Here is a 19642-nt window from a genome sequence, read left to right as displayed (position 1 = left end):
GTACATGATGTATGTAAATTGCAAATGCAATGGTGGACTTAAAGACACTTAAAGATGATGAGTAAACAATATTCCTTGAGTAAACTTACTGTAAGTGGAGCTACCTGTTAGCTACCATGGGTTAACATTGTCTTTAATAAGATCCCGCTAACTACTATGATCACGACCTGGTGATATCCCGTTTTTGGGAACCACTGCCATTGCAACGCTGCATAGGTCTGCAAAAAAGGTCCGTGTAGAAAGCGGTGCTTCCAGTGGAGCTTCGGTGGTGTTATTTTTTGCAGATCAGTGTTAAAGTTGAACTACCCGACTTGGTCGACTTTCTTCCCCAGCCCTACTTGAAACGAAAAAAAACAAGGTGTAATGCCACTAATTTAACCATTTTAACATTTACTCTCACGTTATCAAGCAGAAGGAAAAATTATGGCCAAAAAGATTCATTATTTTCTCTCAATGCCCCTTTTTTTCTCACAGCACAACGCTCAATTGTTATTCCTCTAGATCAGCCTGCTCAAACGCATTTTCTGTCTAAATCGAAGAAAGAAATGTTTGAGGCTGCCCAAGCCCCCTTCACTGTCTGTCTGTCATATCACCACTGAACAAACACACTCTCACACAGTGACCCCAGGACTAAAATAGGCTCTCAGGAGCAGTTTGGCACAATGAATTGGCTCTATAGCGGGGAGGATTTTCACCCTCATCCCCACCTTTCCCCTTCTTCTCTTTATCTATTTCGCTGATTCTCCCTTTTCTAATCATTTGCGGGCTGCGACTTTTCAGAGTTCTTATAATTGTCTGGTTCGGTCCTGCAGCCTTGCAATAACTGCAGGATACGAGAGCTCACTGTCTAATACTGATACCACGGCAATATATATTTTGGTGTCGGGGTGTGTATGAGTGATGCGAGCAGAATGATGGAGAAGAGAGAGGGCCCGGTGCTGAGAGATCAAAAAGGAGAGACAGCGTATGCCTGGTAATGGCTTGCATTTCTATAGCATTTTCTTGCAGTCTCCACAATCGATGGTTTTAAATCACCCCGCTGAGGTTCATTAACTTTTTTTTGCAGAGATTTATTTTATCGGCCGCCTCACTCAACTTGCCTCCTTCAAATTTCCCAATCTGATAATCCGCACCAGAACCGCTAATGCCCTACTCATATCCCTCTTGAATTCCCTTCTGTAAATAGCCTGCCTGCAAAACTTCTCATCGACATTTCCTCGGTCCCTTGTAGGTCTGCAGGAGTCGCCGCTGGCCAATGGGCACAGCCACAGCGGGCGGGACTTCCTCAGGAAGCAGATGAGAGGGGAGCTGTTCTCGCCGCAGCAGATCGAGGTATTGGACCGCCTGTTTGACAGACAGCCATCCTGTCCAATCCAATCCAGCTCAGACCTCTATGCGAGCCCAGACCCTAGCAAGGTAAGGGCGTGGCACAGTGCAGGCTTTGGGGGACTGGACAGTCAGACTCTATGTCTTCTGTATTTGGGATGGGTAATGAGCAATTTCATTAGCGATCAATAATGGGTTCATGCATGTTTTATACAGTTAGTTTTAAACCTGGGCCTCCAGCGGTATTCAGGTTATCTAATCCACCTCATACTGTAATAATAAGACCGCCGCATTACAAAATAATATACAAACACACGTTGTAAATATGTTTTGCACTAAACAGGAGACAGAGGTATTATACATATTTCAAGACGAATATTATGATTAAAGGGGAAGTTAAGTGGGAAAATATTTTTCTAACCCTCCGACCATACCACTGTTTCTACAGTGCCATATATAAATATTTTTCCAACAATGATTTTAAAGGTTGTAATTGCCATAGCTAGCTATCCTCATCAAACTTAAAAGGAAATACAAGTCAATAATTTTGTTTACAATAATATGTTATATTCGGCCCCACAAGTCAAAACCTATCCTAGTAGTGTTAGTGGAATATAAAAGCAAACCATGGGAACAGCAAAATCAGGTAACGACAAATCAAGTTCAACATTGCAAGCGTCACATGAATAAACAAAGGGATGAATGAGGAAAAAAAAAAGTAGGAGGGAGCATGTTTAGTCATTACCTAAGCCTTTCGGAACCGTGATTGTAAATTTAGACTATAGCAGTGCTTCTCAATTCAATTTTGCAAAGCCCCCCCCGAAAAACCAAACCTTTCATGCGCTGACTATAAATAAGATTGTTATCTATAAAAAGTGTTTAAGTAGAACTAAAACTGTGTTATTTCAAATACAATGTTAATCAGCTTTCAATAACTGTTAATTACTTTTTACAGCGTTTATACATGTTATAGGTTAGTCTAAAACAGAAAAAAAATAACCGTGCATGAGAACACAGAAACTCTTGGATTTTGCTGTGTAGTTGATATTCCATTAACACAATCTTACGATGTCTCAATGCCATGGTTAGACTAGTGGGGCCACATAGAACAAATTGTAATGAAAAGTTCTGACTTCACTTGTAAAGACTGCCTGACAAGACAGGACTATCCAGTTTTAAACAAAATAACAGCCGTAACTAGCGGCCCTCATCCCGCTTATTGGCCTCCGAAGGTAATTCAACAGAAGATGTCAATCAGGACTGCTCGAAACTCTGACAGGGGTAGAGCCTCCTTTGTACAAATGCATCTTGGGAATATTCAGCTTGGTGCTTAGACCAAAAGACACAGCATCTAGATGTGTCTGCATCTTGTTGTTGCATTTAAATTGACCTCACGCCCTTTGCCAAGCGTACAATAATGTAAATGTGAGTGGAATGGGCAGGTTTAATAAAAAATAACAAGAACCTAGCATTTGTATTCCCTCAGATGCTTCTAAAGCACACTCCTGAGCTTGATATTAAGGAAATAAATTTGCCAAAGTCGCAAAATGACAATTATTTTTGTCCCACCTTTAAATACCTGCCTCTTTCACTTTTATTGACTTGATCAGTGTCAAGGGCAAAAGAACAAATACGCTGGCGGAACTGTGCCATGTAGAACCACAAATAGGCTACAGCCTTAGACCTTGAGGGCAGAGTTGGCCTTTTTAGCCCATTCATTTGCCTTTGACCAACATGGCGAGTGGAGTGGCACAGGGCGAGAGGTCGACAGGGATTGGCTGAAGTAGCTCTATAGAGTATAATACCCATGATTCATAGGTCAGTGTCCTCACTGAGCCAAGTCAAGCCACTGGGGTCTGGTTGCAGACAGGCCTGCTAAACGCTGGGTCGCCCTGGGGTCAGACTGGCTTTAGTAGGTGCATTGTGATCACAAAGAGGTGCAAGTGCACCCACACACACACACACACACACACACACACACATTGAAGACTACATTCCGATCTGTCCCTCTACCTCCGTTCCCCTCTATCATCTGGTCAAGTCAACCAAACCCCCCACGCACACATTTTTTCAAGCCTGAATTTCCCAGAGGGAATGATTGACAGTCATATGCTTAACGCTGTCAGCCACAGCTCAGCCTCTTTGCTATTCGGCCTGGATCTTTGTATGTGCATTTGTGTGTGTGCGTGTGTGCGTGGTGTGTGTTTTGTGGTGGGCTTGTGGTCAAGGAGAGTTATTCTATACTTAAAAGATGCCAAGAAGAATTTGGACTTGCGCTTGATATTGTGTATGTATGAAGGTGCCCTTCATTCTCTGTGTGTGTGTGCGCGCGTGCGTGTGTATGCGTGCGTGTGTGTGTGTGTGTGTGTGTGTGTGTAAATGTTCTTGTCTTTCTATCTCTGTGGTGACCAATATGTATCTGTGGTGGACTTTGATATGGGGTATGGTTATGTTTCATTTTCAAGATATAGATGCACTTTATTTTAAAGTTGGTTGTAACTTTTTAAAAGTTCTTAACTTACAGTGACATCTTTGCATGTTAGTCAGTAGATGCATGTGAACATGTAAGGGAGCGATAGTGAATCGGTTCAGTTTTAGGCAACATCAACAATGCACTTGGTTGGGAAACCTTGTTGAAATGGAGCGCTACTTCTTGGCTGCTAACTAATGCAATGAGCCTAAATTATCTATAAACATATGTTATTATTACCTTGATCTGTAAAGAAATTTACCTTATTAATTAGTTATCAAAATGATGATCAACATTCCCATAAAGGCAAGGTAGGAAACAAATATCAAAATCTGATACTTTATTTGTAAGAATCTGTGCACAATTTCAAATGATCATTTTTACAACATTAGAAGGAAATCACAATGTCCCATTACTGGGGACCAGTGTACCACATATTTTTTTTAATCACATCTTATTTGAATAGTTAAATCAGATACATCTTTCATAAGCAAACGTTTTTTTTTTCCTTTGCCATCAAAATACATTAGTCCATCCTTTTCCTTATCTTTGTAAAAATGATCATCTTATTTGAATAGTTAAATCAATACATCCTTCATAAGCAAACGTTTTTTTTTTTCCTTTGCCATCAAAATACATTTGTCCATCCTTTTCGTTATCTTTTTTCTTGTGGATGTTCTCCCTCTCACCATCGTCAATTAAGCCGCACAATTAATTTGTGGGTGCATGGCGGAGGGTGCGTCTGCACGTGTGCTTGTCAGACAGAGTTCATTTGAATTTCCCTTCAATCACTTCCTATTAGTTAGGTGATAAATCAGCTCGGATGGTGGCACCTCCCATCTATACCACGTTGGGTCCCAAAGTCCGTCCGATTTAAAAAAAAAAAAAAAAAATGAAACAACATGTAACATTCATTTCATTTTTGAACATGGAACTATTTTTTGAAAGGTAAAATATAGATTTGCTCAATTTTTTTTTTTACCCAATACAAGTTTTACATAAACGGATGCTATCATAATCTATATTTTGAATTGATATTGTCAAAGAAGACTTTATCATTTTAATTGTATTTCAGAACAGTGTTGAAATGTATTGCATCAAGAGTCACTTTGAATATTCACCTTATACAAAAATTCCTGTTATAGACCTCATCCATCATATGTACTTAAAAAGGTGTCCCATGAGTATAAATGAAAATTTAGGGACTATTAGAAACTTTATGTAGAGTGGAGCTGTAACGGACATTCCCATGAATCCCTGTCACACTCATTATGAGTGCAGATTATTCCCTTCCTCACAACCCTTTCTCGGGCCATCTGTGAGAATTGTGTTTGTTTACAGTCAAGCCTTTTTCCATCAAGAGAACACAAGAATGTGGGGAGAGGGAGCGACAAAGAAAGAGATGGAGAAATAGGGGGCAATTTGGCGAATAGGAAAGGGGGGAAATAGCATTATGCAAATGACCTTCTGCAACATGGCAAGGTGCATGTGGCGGAAGGTCGGTTAAGAAGGCACATCACTTATTGATGTGTAGGAAGCAAACCCGAACAGCTACTGATGGGACAAAATGGTACCATAGAACCATTTAGAGTAAGGGTTGTAACTAATTATCATTTCAATAATCAATTTTCAATTATTTTGTCGAACACTCAAGGAATCGGATTAAATATATATTGTTTTTCATTTCTAGCCCTTCATTAAAATATAGGACCTTATTTCAAATGAACAGGGTAGACGCTAGACAAACATAAATCAAATACGTCGGAATAAAGGCAAAAGATTGAATTTTAAAGTAAAAGCAGATGTTTTATTTCAATTTAAAACAAAGATGGTCTGTCTGCTTTCACAAAGGACCACAGAATATTCATCAATGAGCAGATGAAATTCTGTGGATTTGGACAGTCTTAATAAAAAAAAAAAAAGCTGTATTTAAAACTGTTGATTTGATAGAACACATTTATTTACATCTTATTGAAATGTATGGTGTTGTTTTTAAAAATAAATAGCTGTCTAAATATTACAGATTGGATCTTTAGAGGTCTTTAAAGAGGAAGTCGAGTCAAAGATGTTGACTTGAGATGGACTGAGATGGACAAAAATGGGCAGATTTTGCCGCTGAATTATTTTTGACAAACACAATACGAACTCATTCAATGCCGAGACATATACATTCGTCTTTACAGATTACAGACATTCATTCCCAAGTACTCACAGTACATTTTTTTTGAAATATTAGGGGAAAGGAATGAGATGATATAAATGAGTTTAATCCGTGCTTAAACTAAGACATTATTTAAGAGAGGCATGATTTGCTGTGTTTGATTCTGCAAGATGACACTTATCATTTACTTAGCGACCTCTCATTGCATTCATGAAGTAACTTTTCAGGCTCTCTCTCTCTCTCTCTATGTCTCTCTCGCTCTCTTTCTCTCCCTCCCTCTCTCCCCCCAAAGTGCTGAAACTTTAAGGCCCACATCCACTAACTTCCCGTCCTTTGCCCGAATTATATGCCTCCATTTGTTTCAAGCCACCATCCTGCCTGATAAAACCGACTCCACATGGCCTCAACCCCCAAAACCCTGAATGGCCCCGCAGCTGCGTCCCTCCTCTTTGATGAGGGCTGATGCTGCCGTATGAGGGGCAGAATTGACAACATTTACAGGGGAGAATGAGAATGATCCATCTTCCTTAGTGGGCCTGTCACCCCACTGGCCAAACTTCATCATGGCCAATTACCACAGCAGTCCCCTTCTTCTCCACTCCTGCCTCTGCCCCCCCATCTACATGGATACACGGACTCATTAGACCATTATAATAAGACTGACGGCAGCCAAGAAATGAAGTGGGGGATTCAAGCTGGAATGAAGAAAAAAATACAGGTGTGATGTGCGAATGCAGGAGGGAGGTGAGGTGGGAGTCATTATAAGAGAAAGCTTAAAATGTGCGTCAAGTCTTAAGAGAGGGCGAACAGTCCGGCAGGTGTGTGTGTGTTGGTGCGGGCGTGTGTGTATGGGGTAAGCTCTTATTTGGCAGGTCACAGTCCAGTGGTTGTGTTGTGTGCTGACGAGCGCAGAGGTGTTTAAGAGGTCAGTGAGCACAAACACACGCTCACACTTACACTTTCGCACCCTCAAACAAATTTAGAGGTATTAAAAGGGTCACTGCAAAACGCTCACCTCGTCACCGAAAAGGAATTCTGATCGCTGTCGTTAGTGTCCACAATCTACAAGCGCGCACACACACACATTTCGCCACCAAGACAGGATTGGGTAATTTGAGATGCTTCTGCAGGCGCTCTCTAGGCACATTCACATCTGATACAAGGAATTTTCAGAGGTGTTTGCTGATTATATTTGACAGTAAGTCATTCTGATAACCGGTAAATTGTCCAATTCATTTTAAATATACAAAATGAATGAATAACATTTTTTTGTACATTAAAGCTTACAACGAGATATGATTTATGAGCAAATAATTTCACAGTTTTAAAGGCATTGCACTTTTGTATTTGTTTAAGTTTACAAAAGTAGAGAGAGTTCAAGTTCATGCAAAAAAAACATTCAATAAATTCATCTTTACATTTAGGATGTAAAAGCAGTATGGAAGCAACTTAATGAATAACCTAACTGGCAAAACCTTATTTATGCATGAAGGCTTATAACATGAAATCACATTTCTTCTAATTCATTGTTTTCATTGACACAAAATGATGACTTTAAACTGCAAAACAATCATGCTTTATCAGATATCAAAATGTATCATTTTTGATAGAGGTGCATTTACTTTCAACTAAAAATGGAGCCATTATTTTCTCCTTTATTTTAAAAGTTTCTAATTTCCATAAAGAAATGTCAAGAGAAAGATCTGAATGCCACTGTCATAAATTTATAATTATTAGCTGTTAATAAAATATAGAATATTTCAAAAACTGAAGGCAATTAGACAAAAAAACAAAGTCATCAAAACGACCTAAAACTGCTGAGTAATTCTCTGTACCAAAATGTTTGGGCAACCAGTGTAATCAGTAACTGAAGTTAGATCGGTTCTGTGGGGTCGAAAACAGGTTACATTAAGGATATCGTGACCCATCAATATACCCGCATTTTGGCAGATGAGGGAGTGTGCTTCCAGTGGCAGCTATGACTTAATAAAGAGTTGATTATGATGATCGATTGATGTGTAAGAAACGAGACAATCTAAAGGTCACGACTGATTACTAATTACTGCTCTTTTTTGGTAAGGTAAACTGGAAATGGTAAAATCTAGCGTGTATGTGTGTGAGAGGGAGAGAAAGCGATGTGTGTGGGGGGAGAGCAATAGAGATGAATGAAGAAAAACAAAGAGTTGATCCTGTGGTAATAAACGGTTGGACTTGTTGAGTAAATCCTTGTTTTTGTAAACAGATCAATAAATGCTTTGCTACATGTGTGTGCGAGTGTGTTGTTGTATGTCCGAACATAAACCTGCGTTTCGAAGCGGGAAATAGTGACATCCTACAAGATCAAAATGTTGCACTTATTGCAGTCTACTGTACATGTTTGGGTAGAAGATAACGTCATGATCTTTTACACTTCCTCCTCCACTTCCTGTTTCTGCCCAGACATCAGATTATTCATCCATGGCCTCGCTAGCCAGCGGACTGGACGAAATGAAAAACAGTTTGGCCAATCCCAGCACCGGGGCGGAATTAGGAGCCAGTGTGGCCGGCCCACAGTCGTATTCGCTAGTTCCAGGTAAGGGAGACATCATTCACTTTTTTTTTTTTTTTAATGTAGCATATATGGGATTAGTATTTAAGTAATCAACATCATGAAGAAATATTGATGGAATTATTTGATGAACAAAACAAAATGTAATGAAAACAGAAGGTGTTTTTCTAATTTAGATTCTTTAAAGTACACACTTTTTACCAACGGCTTTACTCATCTTGATGTTTTCTCAGTTTTGTGTAATGAATGAGGCTTCATGACCTAGAATGGCTTTCAGTTCACAGATGCGCATTTTTGAAAGTTAAAAATCTTGAATTTATTTTAACTCTTAAAGCAACGCTACGCTTATTTATAGACCTGGGAAATCCAAAGCGACTAGTTAATTACAACCGACAGATGTAGACTCGATAGTGCCCAGAGAAGACTCAATTGAGCACGGGGAGAACATGCAAACTCCTAAAATATTCCCAATAAATAAGACATTCCCATCAAACTGAAGGATTTTGCAGCACCAATCTAAAGACATTTACATGAATGTACTGTTGTACTGGGGAATTGGATACACGCCGGTCTCAACTTTTGTATTTAATCATTCATTGGTTTACAATGAGCATGGGACCAAGCAGATTGTTGCTATTGGGGCGGTAACACAACTGATGTAATGTAAATGTCTGACTGTCTCTAATCCATTTATTAGATACTCTACTTTTGTATGCACCGCGTACTGTGTGCATGTGTGTGTGTGTGTTCAGTATGTTAGTGTGACAAGAGGACAATTTAGTTGTGCAAACACTATCAAATCTGTATATATGAACAAAAACCTATTCTCGCAATGTTTTTCAATCATGCTTAACCCCCCAGTGCACGCCTTTAATCCACGTATTAGATGAAGAAATAAAGTAATTCATATGCCAAATACTGTAATCCTTATAAAGTCTACTTGAGCTGCGCCGTGGGCTCCGCACTTTGAAAGTGTTTTAATGTTTGTAAAGAGCTCAGTGCTTTTTGCTCTCCTGAGAGGCATGCCTGAAGGAAAGGATGGCAAGAAAGATGGACAGATAGAGAAGCCGTATAAAAGCTTGTCTCCATTTAGGGACTCTGGGAGAAGCAGTTGTTAATTAAGAGTAGACCAGGGAGCACTCGGACAAGGCTTCAGTGCTCCCATCAGTAATGAGGGGAATCATAGAGCTGGGAATTTGGGATGTGTGGGAATTGCCTCTTTTTGGCCGTCGGAAAACCACAGAGGAATTGTACCTGACGGAGCAGAGACAGCGATAGAAAAAGAAATTTCCATTTCTGCTTATGTCTGCACACATTCATATTCACACACGCGTTTGGAAGATTATGCTTTACATTCACTGACTGTCTTGTCCCTCAGAATAGGGCTCCCTCTAGGGGATGCGCAGCGTGTGTATTTGGTGCAGTCTTGATGCGTCTTCAGACTTTTGCTGTTCTGCAGAGCTAATTTTTGGGGGTATCGCTTTGCTATCAAATCTCAAATGGGATTTGATTGGTTCTTGGCAATTGGGTGCAAACACATTGGAAAAAACAAAGCACATGCCCATTGTGTTTGGCATGTTTTGCTCATATGGCCTTCCTGTGTGGCCGCATGCGTTTTCTCAGAGTAATCCGGTCTCCTTCCACAATCGCGGAGGCATGCCTTTTAGGTGTACTGGACACTCTAAATTGCCCTTAGGTGTGTTTGTGAGTGTGAGTGGCCATTCATCCCTCTATGACTGGCTGGCAACTAGTTCAAGGTGTAGCCCGCCAAAGACAGCCTGGCTTGGCATGAGTGAGCCCACGGCCCTTGTGAGGACAAGCAGTTTAGAAAATGGATGGATGGATGGATGGATGGATGGATGGATGGATGGATGGATGGATGGATGGACGGAGGAATAACCTGTAAATGTATGTAAATAATCAGTGGAAAAAAACTCTAAATGGTGACCTTGAAGGTAAAGTAGTCAAAACTGTATAATAACTAAGACGAATAAAATATTTACAAAATACATGTAAATGGCCTTAAATGAACAGTTTATTCTCTCAGGTTACTCTAGCTGGGGCCACCTCCCAGCCCAGCAAGTGCAAACGGAAAAAAAAAGGAAACAACACAGACCCAGGAACATACCGGATCATCACAAATGCATAAGTGGGAAAAAAAAAAAAAAGAGTTAAAAGATGTAACTATAATAAGTAAATGATATGAATAATGAGTTAATGGAGTGGTTTAGTACCCATCACTGTTAAATGGAATTTTCTTTGTGCACTGGGAGCAGAAAAGGTCTTTCCTAAATATGGAACAATTGAATTGTCAGTTTGAACTGTGTGTTTTGTCCATGTAATGTAAGCACATGCTGGGCAGTACAGTCTATGAGCTCTCTTGTTCACATTGTGCTGACCTTTACGGCAAAGCTGCGGACAACAGATACATCAAGTAGCACTGGCATATCTGCACACACACACACACACACACACTCAGACACACACCTCCAAGGATCTGGCCCTGTCTGCCCCCTCTAAGTTGGGCAGTAGAGAGTCCATCTCTGCTCTGTTTCAACCTCTCTCCTTTCTCCCCCCTCCTCTTGCCCTGTGCACTGACCCTGAGCGGATGAGCAGCCCGCCTGCGCTAATGCCTCGCTGTCGTGTCAAACACTGAGAAAAACTTTACTACTCTAAGACAGCAGAGATGAAGCGGAGAGGGACAGAGGAGACTTCAATTGAGGGGATCTGGCAGAGTTAAAACTTGTGTTCGGTACACTGCGAGGCGAGACACTTAAAAGAACGCCACATTTGGTTCTCATTTCATTTCGTTCTCTATTTTTAACTTTGTTACTTCTCAACTCGATTTCAAAGTTCTACCTCAACACTCATTATTCTGTTTAATGTTAAAATCTGATTATACTGTATAATAGCTAGGACAATAATCATGTTAGAATGGCACTCATTTGCGCTAGGATGCTGCCAAGGTTCAGCATCCCTAATTTGGATCAACACTAAATTGTCCACCTTCGTGAATAGCCTATGCCTGAATTATGTTATTAACTCATTGACTATCACTGATGGCTATGGGTGTCAATGATCCATTTTGACTAGCGATGGACAGCTAAATAACTCCAAAATCAATTTGGACTGGCACTAAATTAGTTAATAGTCATGCATTATAAACTGTGAAATAACACACGATTGCTTTCATTTAATTTTATAAGAAACCTTTTTACCCGCCTTTCCTGCTAGCTGTGTTTAGGAGTAGGGGACATGCATGGTAATGATGGTGTTAGCATGTGTGCGGTTGAATATGATGATAAATGCATATACGGGAGGCTGTTGATGCATGTGTAGGTGCATTTGTGTATGATGATCATCATGAATTGAGGATTCGCGCCTCTCACACATGCAAACACAGAAAAATGATTGGGGCCGACACCTACTGTCATGTAGTCTATTGCGATTATATATCCTATCCAGCTACTGGCAGTCAGAGTGGGTGGGTGCTTTGGCTGTCATAATGGGAGAAATAGGGTAAGTCTTTCAATGAATTTTTGCCATCATATGGGAAAAAGAAGAGTCGAATCGAATATTAATAGGGAGATGCGATACTTCAAACACCAATTTTACCTAAATATGCTCGGACTCTCACTAAAATGTTATTTTGGTAAGGTAATGTTTATTTTGAAACATTTCCTGTCTTTCTTACCACATTAGGTGGCGTGTTTTATTGTCATAAGGAGCGCAACACAACTCATTGTCCTGTGTTTTCCATTGCACCTGTGAAGAATTTAAAAAAATCTTGCACTGTACAGGGATGAGAAATCTTGTGGCATTTTATTCTTGCGAAAGCTCAACGTGCGTGGTCATGTCCCATCCCTACTAACAATTACAACCACAAAAAACAAACAAAAAACATAAAAAAAGCATTCCTAATACATGTAATGTGAAGGTTTGGACACTTTTACAACTGTTGATCGTGTCATGCATTGACCGACATCTATGTGTACATTTGATTGCAGGTCGAGACCTCGCCAGCACCACCCTGCCAGGCTACCCTCCCCATGTGCCCCCCACGGGACAGGGCAGCTACTCCACACCCTCCCTCACTGGCATGGTACCAGGTACTCACAACTCGCGACTTTACACCACATCTCTCGCCAAACATTTCGTAAGACGAAACCCCAGTGGGCACCGGTATTTTCTTCTTTTTTTTTTGAGGATATTCATCCAGCGTTGCTGTTTCCTCTTTTTTGTCTGCCAATGCTACGGCTGACAGTGCTCCCAGTGGGGTGGCGCGCGTGTGTGATATATGTGTGTGTGCGTGTGTTTGTGTGTGTGTATCATTAGAAAGCAGCCACAGTAGCACAGCTGTCCCTCCTCAACATTAGTAATTTGTTTTTAATGAGAATCACCAGTGACCCACGACTAATTCATTCATTCCCTTCCACTCTGCCTTCTTCGCCGCTTTTGTGTTTCAATTCTGGGCCGCGATGCTTGCTCTCGTTGCTCCTCGCCGCCACAAATTTTCAGTGGAGGTAAGAGTGGCTGACAAATGAAGATGAGGAAAAGCACAAATCAAATAGCTGAAATAAGTTTGTTTTAAGTGTATTCCAATCTCACGCTCACACACGCACACAGTCTCAGTGGACGTGTTGGAACAGCACGTCTCAAGATGGCTAACCCTGTCGCCCTGTCCCCATGCGCTCACCCCATCCTGTCCTCAGGTTTGACAGCATATTTGGGAGCGTCTTCACTTGTGTGCTGTTTGTGTGTGCGCGCGTTTGTTTTTGACAGAGCGCGTGTGCGACCTTGACACCGCGCTACACTAGAGAGACCCGCAAGCCTCAGCTCTCCTTCTTACCTCCCCTCGCCTCCCCTCTCTCCCACACCCTTGTCTCCTAAACAACCTGACATGTTGCCGTCACCACGGTGATGACAAGGGGAGGATGTTCGCACCCGGGGATGCCATGGAGACTGCATTCCGACCCCACCTGACAGTTGCAGACAAACACACACACACACAAACATTTGTACTTGTGGGTAATGTGGGGAGGATAACTTTCTGGCAAAGTCGAATTATACAAACATTCTCCTCTGTGAAATCCGAGGCGAGCTGGAGAAACTTTTTATCAGCGCTAAATTACCCTCCTTTTTTGTCCACTCTGTCGAATATCATACCTTCATTAAGTAAGTAACTTTTCACGCTCTCTCTCTCTCTCGCTGTCTCTCTCTCTCTTTCTCCCTCTCTCTCTCTCTTTCTCTTTCTCCCTCTCTCTCTCTCTTTCTCTCTCGCTCGCTCTCTCTCTCTGTGCAGCAGGGGGCTGACACTCAGAGGGGGTGTTGGAGAGCACTGAGGCAGAACCGACAGAGTGAGAGGGAGAGGAGGGAAGGGGTGGGGTGGGGGGGCACTAGGGTCTGTGACTGTCAGCGATGGGAGAGGGATCCCCTGGGAGACGTTGAGGGTTCAGGAGAGAGGAAAGAAAGAGTGAAAGAGATTGAAAAAAGAGCAAGTCAGCAGCGGGGTGAGGAGAGGGAGGAAAAGAAGAGAAGAAATGGGGGAAGAATGTTGTTTTGATGTGAAGGGTGATGGACCCACTGTAGCCGCGCGGGCAGGTCGGGAGATGAGGAGGAAAAAAAATACAGGCGAAAGGGTGAAGCGAACACGAGAATGAGTAAACCCCAGACAGTAGGTAGTAAATGAGGGAGAAAAGCTAAGCTATCATCCGCTGTTCGACTTGCACTCACTCGCAGCAAGGCTGCAAAGTGGAGTGGAAGGAAAACTTGGATGTTGCCTCCTAATGCTAGCTTTTACACCCTGGATCCAGCTTTCCACTATTCCTTTTCACTTGCAAAAAAAATCTTGTATTTGATAATGGTATCAAGCACAGTTTTCAATGATTACTAAACAATTACATTTTACATTTACAAAATAAAGTTAAAGTAACCAATCACAGGGAAAATGTTTGTTTTCGTTTTGTCAATTTTATATATAAGTTTTCTGTTTTTCTATACGTACAAACATCAGGGGCGGAGACCGAGTTTTTCTTTGAACCTGTTGAACTTCTTTACGAACCATAATTGTCATTTTGATGTAATTACATAGTAGGTATAGACTATTTTAATCACTAAATACAATTCTGGAGTTGTCCTTTGCGTTTGAATTGGAATTTGAACTTTAGGATCTTTGATGATATCACGGCTGTTTCAGAATGCATTAGTGCCCTCTGTTGGTAAATGTTGGAAGCTTTTCAACGGCTATCCCCCCCAGAAATATTTAACTTCTAGTTTTTCCTTGCCCTACTTGGAGCTTGGTTCGGACTAAGCCTTTGGAGATTTATGAAGCCCATCGAGAATCTTGTGTGATTAGGGATTCTTTAATTAAATTTGACTTCATTTGGCTTCTGTCGGCTCGAGTGTTTCAGATTTCAAATCTCCTCTTCCCTGAATTCAACAATGTTGCTCACCAATGAGTATACCGTGGCGCGCTTGGGAAATTGTGCGGTATCTCTATGATGAATCCGACTTTCTGGCTATTATAACGTGACTTCCGGTAACCCAAGCAGTGGATAGGTAACTGCACCTGCAATTCCTCAAGCCTCGGTTGGTTCAGAATCACATTTAATGCATACTGCAGTTTCTAACCACACTATGATTGGCAAGTTCCCAGAAATGACATGTATGTACTGCAAAAACACATTAACAATGACATATGACTTAAAACTGAGCACTGTGAAGCCTAAAAACCTTGCTCTAAAAAGTACTTAAATCTAACCCAATTTGAAAAACAGGTAAAAACTAAATAATTTATAACTATAATGAATTACAGTATTTAAAAAAAAAAAAAAAACTATTGCAACTTTGAAACACACACAACTAATCTTTGACACATGAAAAGATAGAAGTGATATCAATATCACACTTTAAATCAATCACTTTCACTATATGGAAGTGCATGGTGCCACAAAAAGCCAAAGAAAAACCACACACAAAGCTTTTATCTTGAGGTGAGCTGATCTGAGGTTTTGTGAGGTAAACTAACATTTTAAGATATTGGACATTCCCAAATGGGATTTTAACTTTGAAGATTCCACTAATGTATGCCATGGTGCTTTTTAGTTACAGTACAAGCCTGTGGCAACAGTGTAAAGTGTCTTTCACACTGCATGTAGCTTGTGCAGCACAGCGAAGGCATGATGGCGGTGTCAAGCACAATTAGGCTCATGAAGTTTGAGTAAGACATTGAGAGTGCTTTACTGCGGAGGGGAAAAATAGTGTACCACAACGGTCTCATTTAGTTGTTTTCTAACGACTAGAAAACGTGTTCTCGTGTTGTTTGACATCTTTTTTTGTCTTTTTTTGTTTTCCCTCTTCAGGTGGAGATTTCTCTGGAAGCCCCTATTCCCATCCTCAGTATTCCACATATAACGAATCTTGGAGATTTCCAAACCCAAGTTTATTAGGTGCGTTTCACCATGACATGATATGCAGGAGGGAAAAATAGTAAATTCTTGCAATGGTCTTGTTGTTTAACAACCAAAGTAATGTTCAATATTTGAATGAATTAAAATGAAAAAAAAACGAGTTTGAGTCTTCATGGTCGCATCCAGCTTTGGAGTTCTTTTACACATGAACGAAAATATGGACGAATGCCTTCTTTTATTTTATGGCGCACGTTTAGTGCAATTCTAACCTTCCAAACATAATTACACCAGTTCAAACAATATATAACAGCAACACAGTCCCCAGACCTTTACATGCTGTAAGCGATGGACACAGTCATTGTCAAGTTCATTGCAGGAGCCATTTCGCTGGTTCCATTTAAAAGCGCAACAATCAAGACAGGGGTCGGGTTCTGTTTATTTACTGCTCAATTAACTCAACCCTCTCTCTTCTTCTGCCCCCAGTGTTTCAGCAAGATTACGGTTCCCTCTTGGGCACTGAAATCGGCTGCTCCTCCGGTCTCTTCACCAGCCAGGCTGGACAGATGCAAGGTAGGTGCAAAACTTAAAATTTAAAAATTGGGAGAAAAGAGAAAGAAAGAGAAATGACCCTTCAAAGTACAAGATATTTTAGACATCTTCAGTGACACTGAGGGGCTTTGCATGGATGACAAGGAGAAGCACTAGTCTCCTATAATGAGACACAGGATGAGAGCGAAGGTGGCAAATGAAAGAAAGTTGAGCTCAGAATAAATGGCGAGGGACTGAGACTAAATAGTTTGTCAGGCCGGCTTAATGCTTCACTTCCCCAAAGAGCCTCCTGAGATTACCTGGACTGTGGACATAACCTGTCAGCACGCAGCCAGACAGATTGATGGATGGGCCAGACAGGTGTGAGTACGCGTGTGTGTTGCGGGGGGGTCTCAGAGAGAGAGTTCAAGTGCATCTGCCAGGTTACTGTATCCGATTGACCCCTTCCGCATGTAGGATATAGACTCAAGAGATCAGAAGGAGTAGTAGAGCTGTACTCGGAGTGTCAGCTTAGACTGTCACTTGTGTGCGTGATGGTTTGACAGAGAGAGCGAGAGAGAGACAGACCAATAGAATTAATGGCGATAAAAGCAAGGACTTGCCCAATTTTGACATTTCTGGCAAAAGGGTGTGGCCCCCGTCCTTCTATCTCAGGAACTACCTGGTCAATCTTCATAAATGAGGTGTCGTTGCAAATGGGATTTGATGAAGTCAAGATTTCTTTTTTTTTTTTTTTTTTTTTTAATTTAGAAGGTCCAGGTTTTAGCAACTTGACGTTTTGATCAATAATTTGACCTTGAGGTTGACATGGCGAACCACAACAATTTTTTTTCACAAAAAATAATCTCAAACATGTTCTCTAAAACGATTGGCTCTGCAGCGCAGTGGTTAGCACGTCCGCCTCACAGTTCAGTACCCGTGTTCTATTCCACCGGCCTTCCTGTGTGGAGTTTGCATGTTCTCCCCGAGCCCATATGGGTTCGCACCTGGAACTCCGGCTTCAGCCAAATCGTTTTGTGGTTGCTGAGTTTAATTGAGCGAGCGCCGTCAGCGTCATCTGATTGAAATGCTGACGGAGCAAACGTGTTTCACAATGTGCGTCTCCCTCAGGCTCACCGTACTACTACAGCGCGACTTCGCGCGGGGCGGGACCGGCCGCCACGGCCACAGCCACGGCGTACGACCGTCACTGACCGCGCCAGCCGAGAAGAGGCAGGGAAAGGATAGCACCAGCACTGCTCACTTGAACAAGCCTGCCCCCGTGCACGGACAAATCACGTTTGACAAACGTCAATCTTTTTCGGACTGCCGTCGAAAGCGACCTACGCACTGCCAGCCTGTAAAGAGGTTACTTTGAGGACACGCGAGATGCAGTGCGACAGGTAGGCTCCATCCATGCATTTCAAGTACATTTTTGCAACTCCAAGGACCCTTCTACAACATAAAGCGCGGCTGTGTTTTTTTTTCAACCACTGACAAATTCAAGAGACATTCGCAAGCCGCGATTAAACGTGATCTTTTGGACCAATCGCTTTGTGTGTGACGGTTGGGATTATTCTTTTTCTGATGACACAGTGTGGCCTGGCTAGAGCAAAATCAGACCACGCTTTTGTAAAACCAGCGGTCAATCAATTCAAAGCTCTATGCCATGCTACGCTGTTGTAAAGACAATCCAACTTGCATAACTTTTAAAGACCAAACCCTTGTAATGCCAGCCTCTTGGATTACAACACGGGTGGGGAACCTACAGTCGGGGGGCACTTCGGGCCATGAAAGCATTTTTTTGGCCCACCAGCAAAATAAAAAGATCTAAACTATCTGCAATTGTTCACAATTTATTTTCTATACCGCTTGTAATTATTAGCGTCACAGGTGAGCCGCAGCCTATCCACCACATCTTGACATTCATAGAAATGCAATGATTTATTCATATTAGTTTTGTTGCATTTTCATGGTTGCTTTAATTTTTTAACAGCTTTATGTTGAAATCAGAATTCAAGGGAAGTAGTTACAACCAAATACTCAAATATAAAACTATGACACCCATTGATTAGATACGAGACTCCAGTTCTTTGTACAAACGTTTACTTTACCATAACACACCGTCACATTGTAGACCAAATGTTGAGACCTAAAAAAATAAAATAAGAAAACATAACATTACATTTGCTATGGCGTAAGTATTGCACTGACCACATCGGCCTGCTTTCAATCAACGGCCGTCTTCTCCCCGACGTAATCCTTGCAGTCAAAAACATGATGCTTCAGCAAACATCTTCTCAAAATACCATATTTTCAGTCAGCTTTTGCAAAACAAAGATGAGAACGTTTTTAACACGAATGGGAAAAAAACGCCACTACAAGTGCTTTTTGTAATTGCTGTGTAAACGGTAAATGAGGCCATAAAACAAGTTTGAATTTTACATTTCAAAGTAAAGGCATGGCTTTACTTTAAAGATGACGGCAATTACAACAACTAATGTTGAATACGTTAAGATTGAAAAAAAGATGCTTGAAGTATAAGTGTGGGACATCTTAAATTTGGTACAGGTTTACAAAATAAAAAGAACAAATCAATTAAGCAAACAACATGAAGAAGTAGACACAATTTCATTATGTAATGGGCCAAACCTGGCATTTATGGACATTTTTTTGTCTTTAGTGAACACAACATGCATATTTTTGGAATGTGAGTACGTAGAGCAAACACAAGTACAGGGAGAAAATGTAAATTCCACACAGGAAGCTGAGATTCAAACCCCACACCTCACAACTCTGAGGCAGAGGTGCTCTCCTCTCATTGGCTGTTCTCCCGTTGATCATAAGCCATAGTAAAAATTCTGAACGATTCCATCATAATTATTTTATAATTTTATTAGCTTGCACTGATGAAAAGAGAAATGGCCCTGGATAGGTTCCCCACCCCTTGAAAACAATAATGAACAAAGCAGTTGATGAGGATGAGCCTTTCTAAAAAATTAAAAAAGCACAGACCTCAAGCGTAAAAAGAATTTCGGCCAATGTTGAACTGAGGCCAAACAACTCAAACAGGGAGTGTTAACATACAGGAAGGTGCTATCCAAACGCCCCGCCAAGATTTAGTAGAGCTATTTATAAAGGTGGAGAAAGAGTAATATATTAAGAAGCTTTTCCGCGCCACACTCTGTGACGAGTGAATG

At 41.2% G+C, this 19642-nt stretch overlaps 1 protein-coding gene across 2 annotated transcripts in view; it reads left to right on the top strand.

The window, feature by feature from the left end:
- The window catches only part of pax5 (paired box 5), a 47270-nt gene extending 28452 nt beyond the window's left edge, over positions 1-18818 (top strand). For both annotated transcript variants that reach the window (XM_088420238.1, XM_088420239.1), the window contains exons 6-11: positions 1232-1416; positions 8397-8529; positions 12513-12614; positions 15867-15953; positions 16398-16484; positions 17574-18818. In XM_088420238.1, the coding sequence (XP_088276364.1) occupies positions 1232-1416; positions 8397-8529; positions 12513-12614; positions 15867-15953; positions 16398-16484; positions 17574-17656 (677 nt within the window). In that variant the 3' untranslated portion in view covers positions 17657-18818. The remainder of the gene's footprint in view (positions 1-1231; positions 1417-8396; positions 8530-12512; positions 12615-15866; positions 15954-16397; positions 16485-17573) is intronic.
- The last annotated feature ends 824 nt before the right edge of the window (positions 18819-19642 follow it).

Source organism: Hippichthys cyanospilos, chromosome 7 (genome assembly GCF_059441005.1).
Source record: "Hippichthys cyanospilos isolate Australia breed blue-spotted pipefish chromosome 7, RoL_Hcya_1.0, whole genome shotgun sequence".
NCBI lineage: Eukaryota > Metazoa > Chordata > Actinopteri > Syngnathiformes > Syngnathidae > Hippichthys > Hippichthys cyanospilos.
This window is presented reverse-complemented; position numbering and strand designations above follow the sequence as displayed.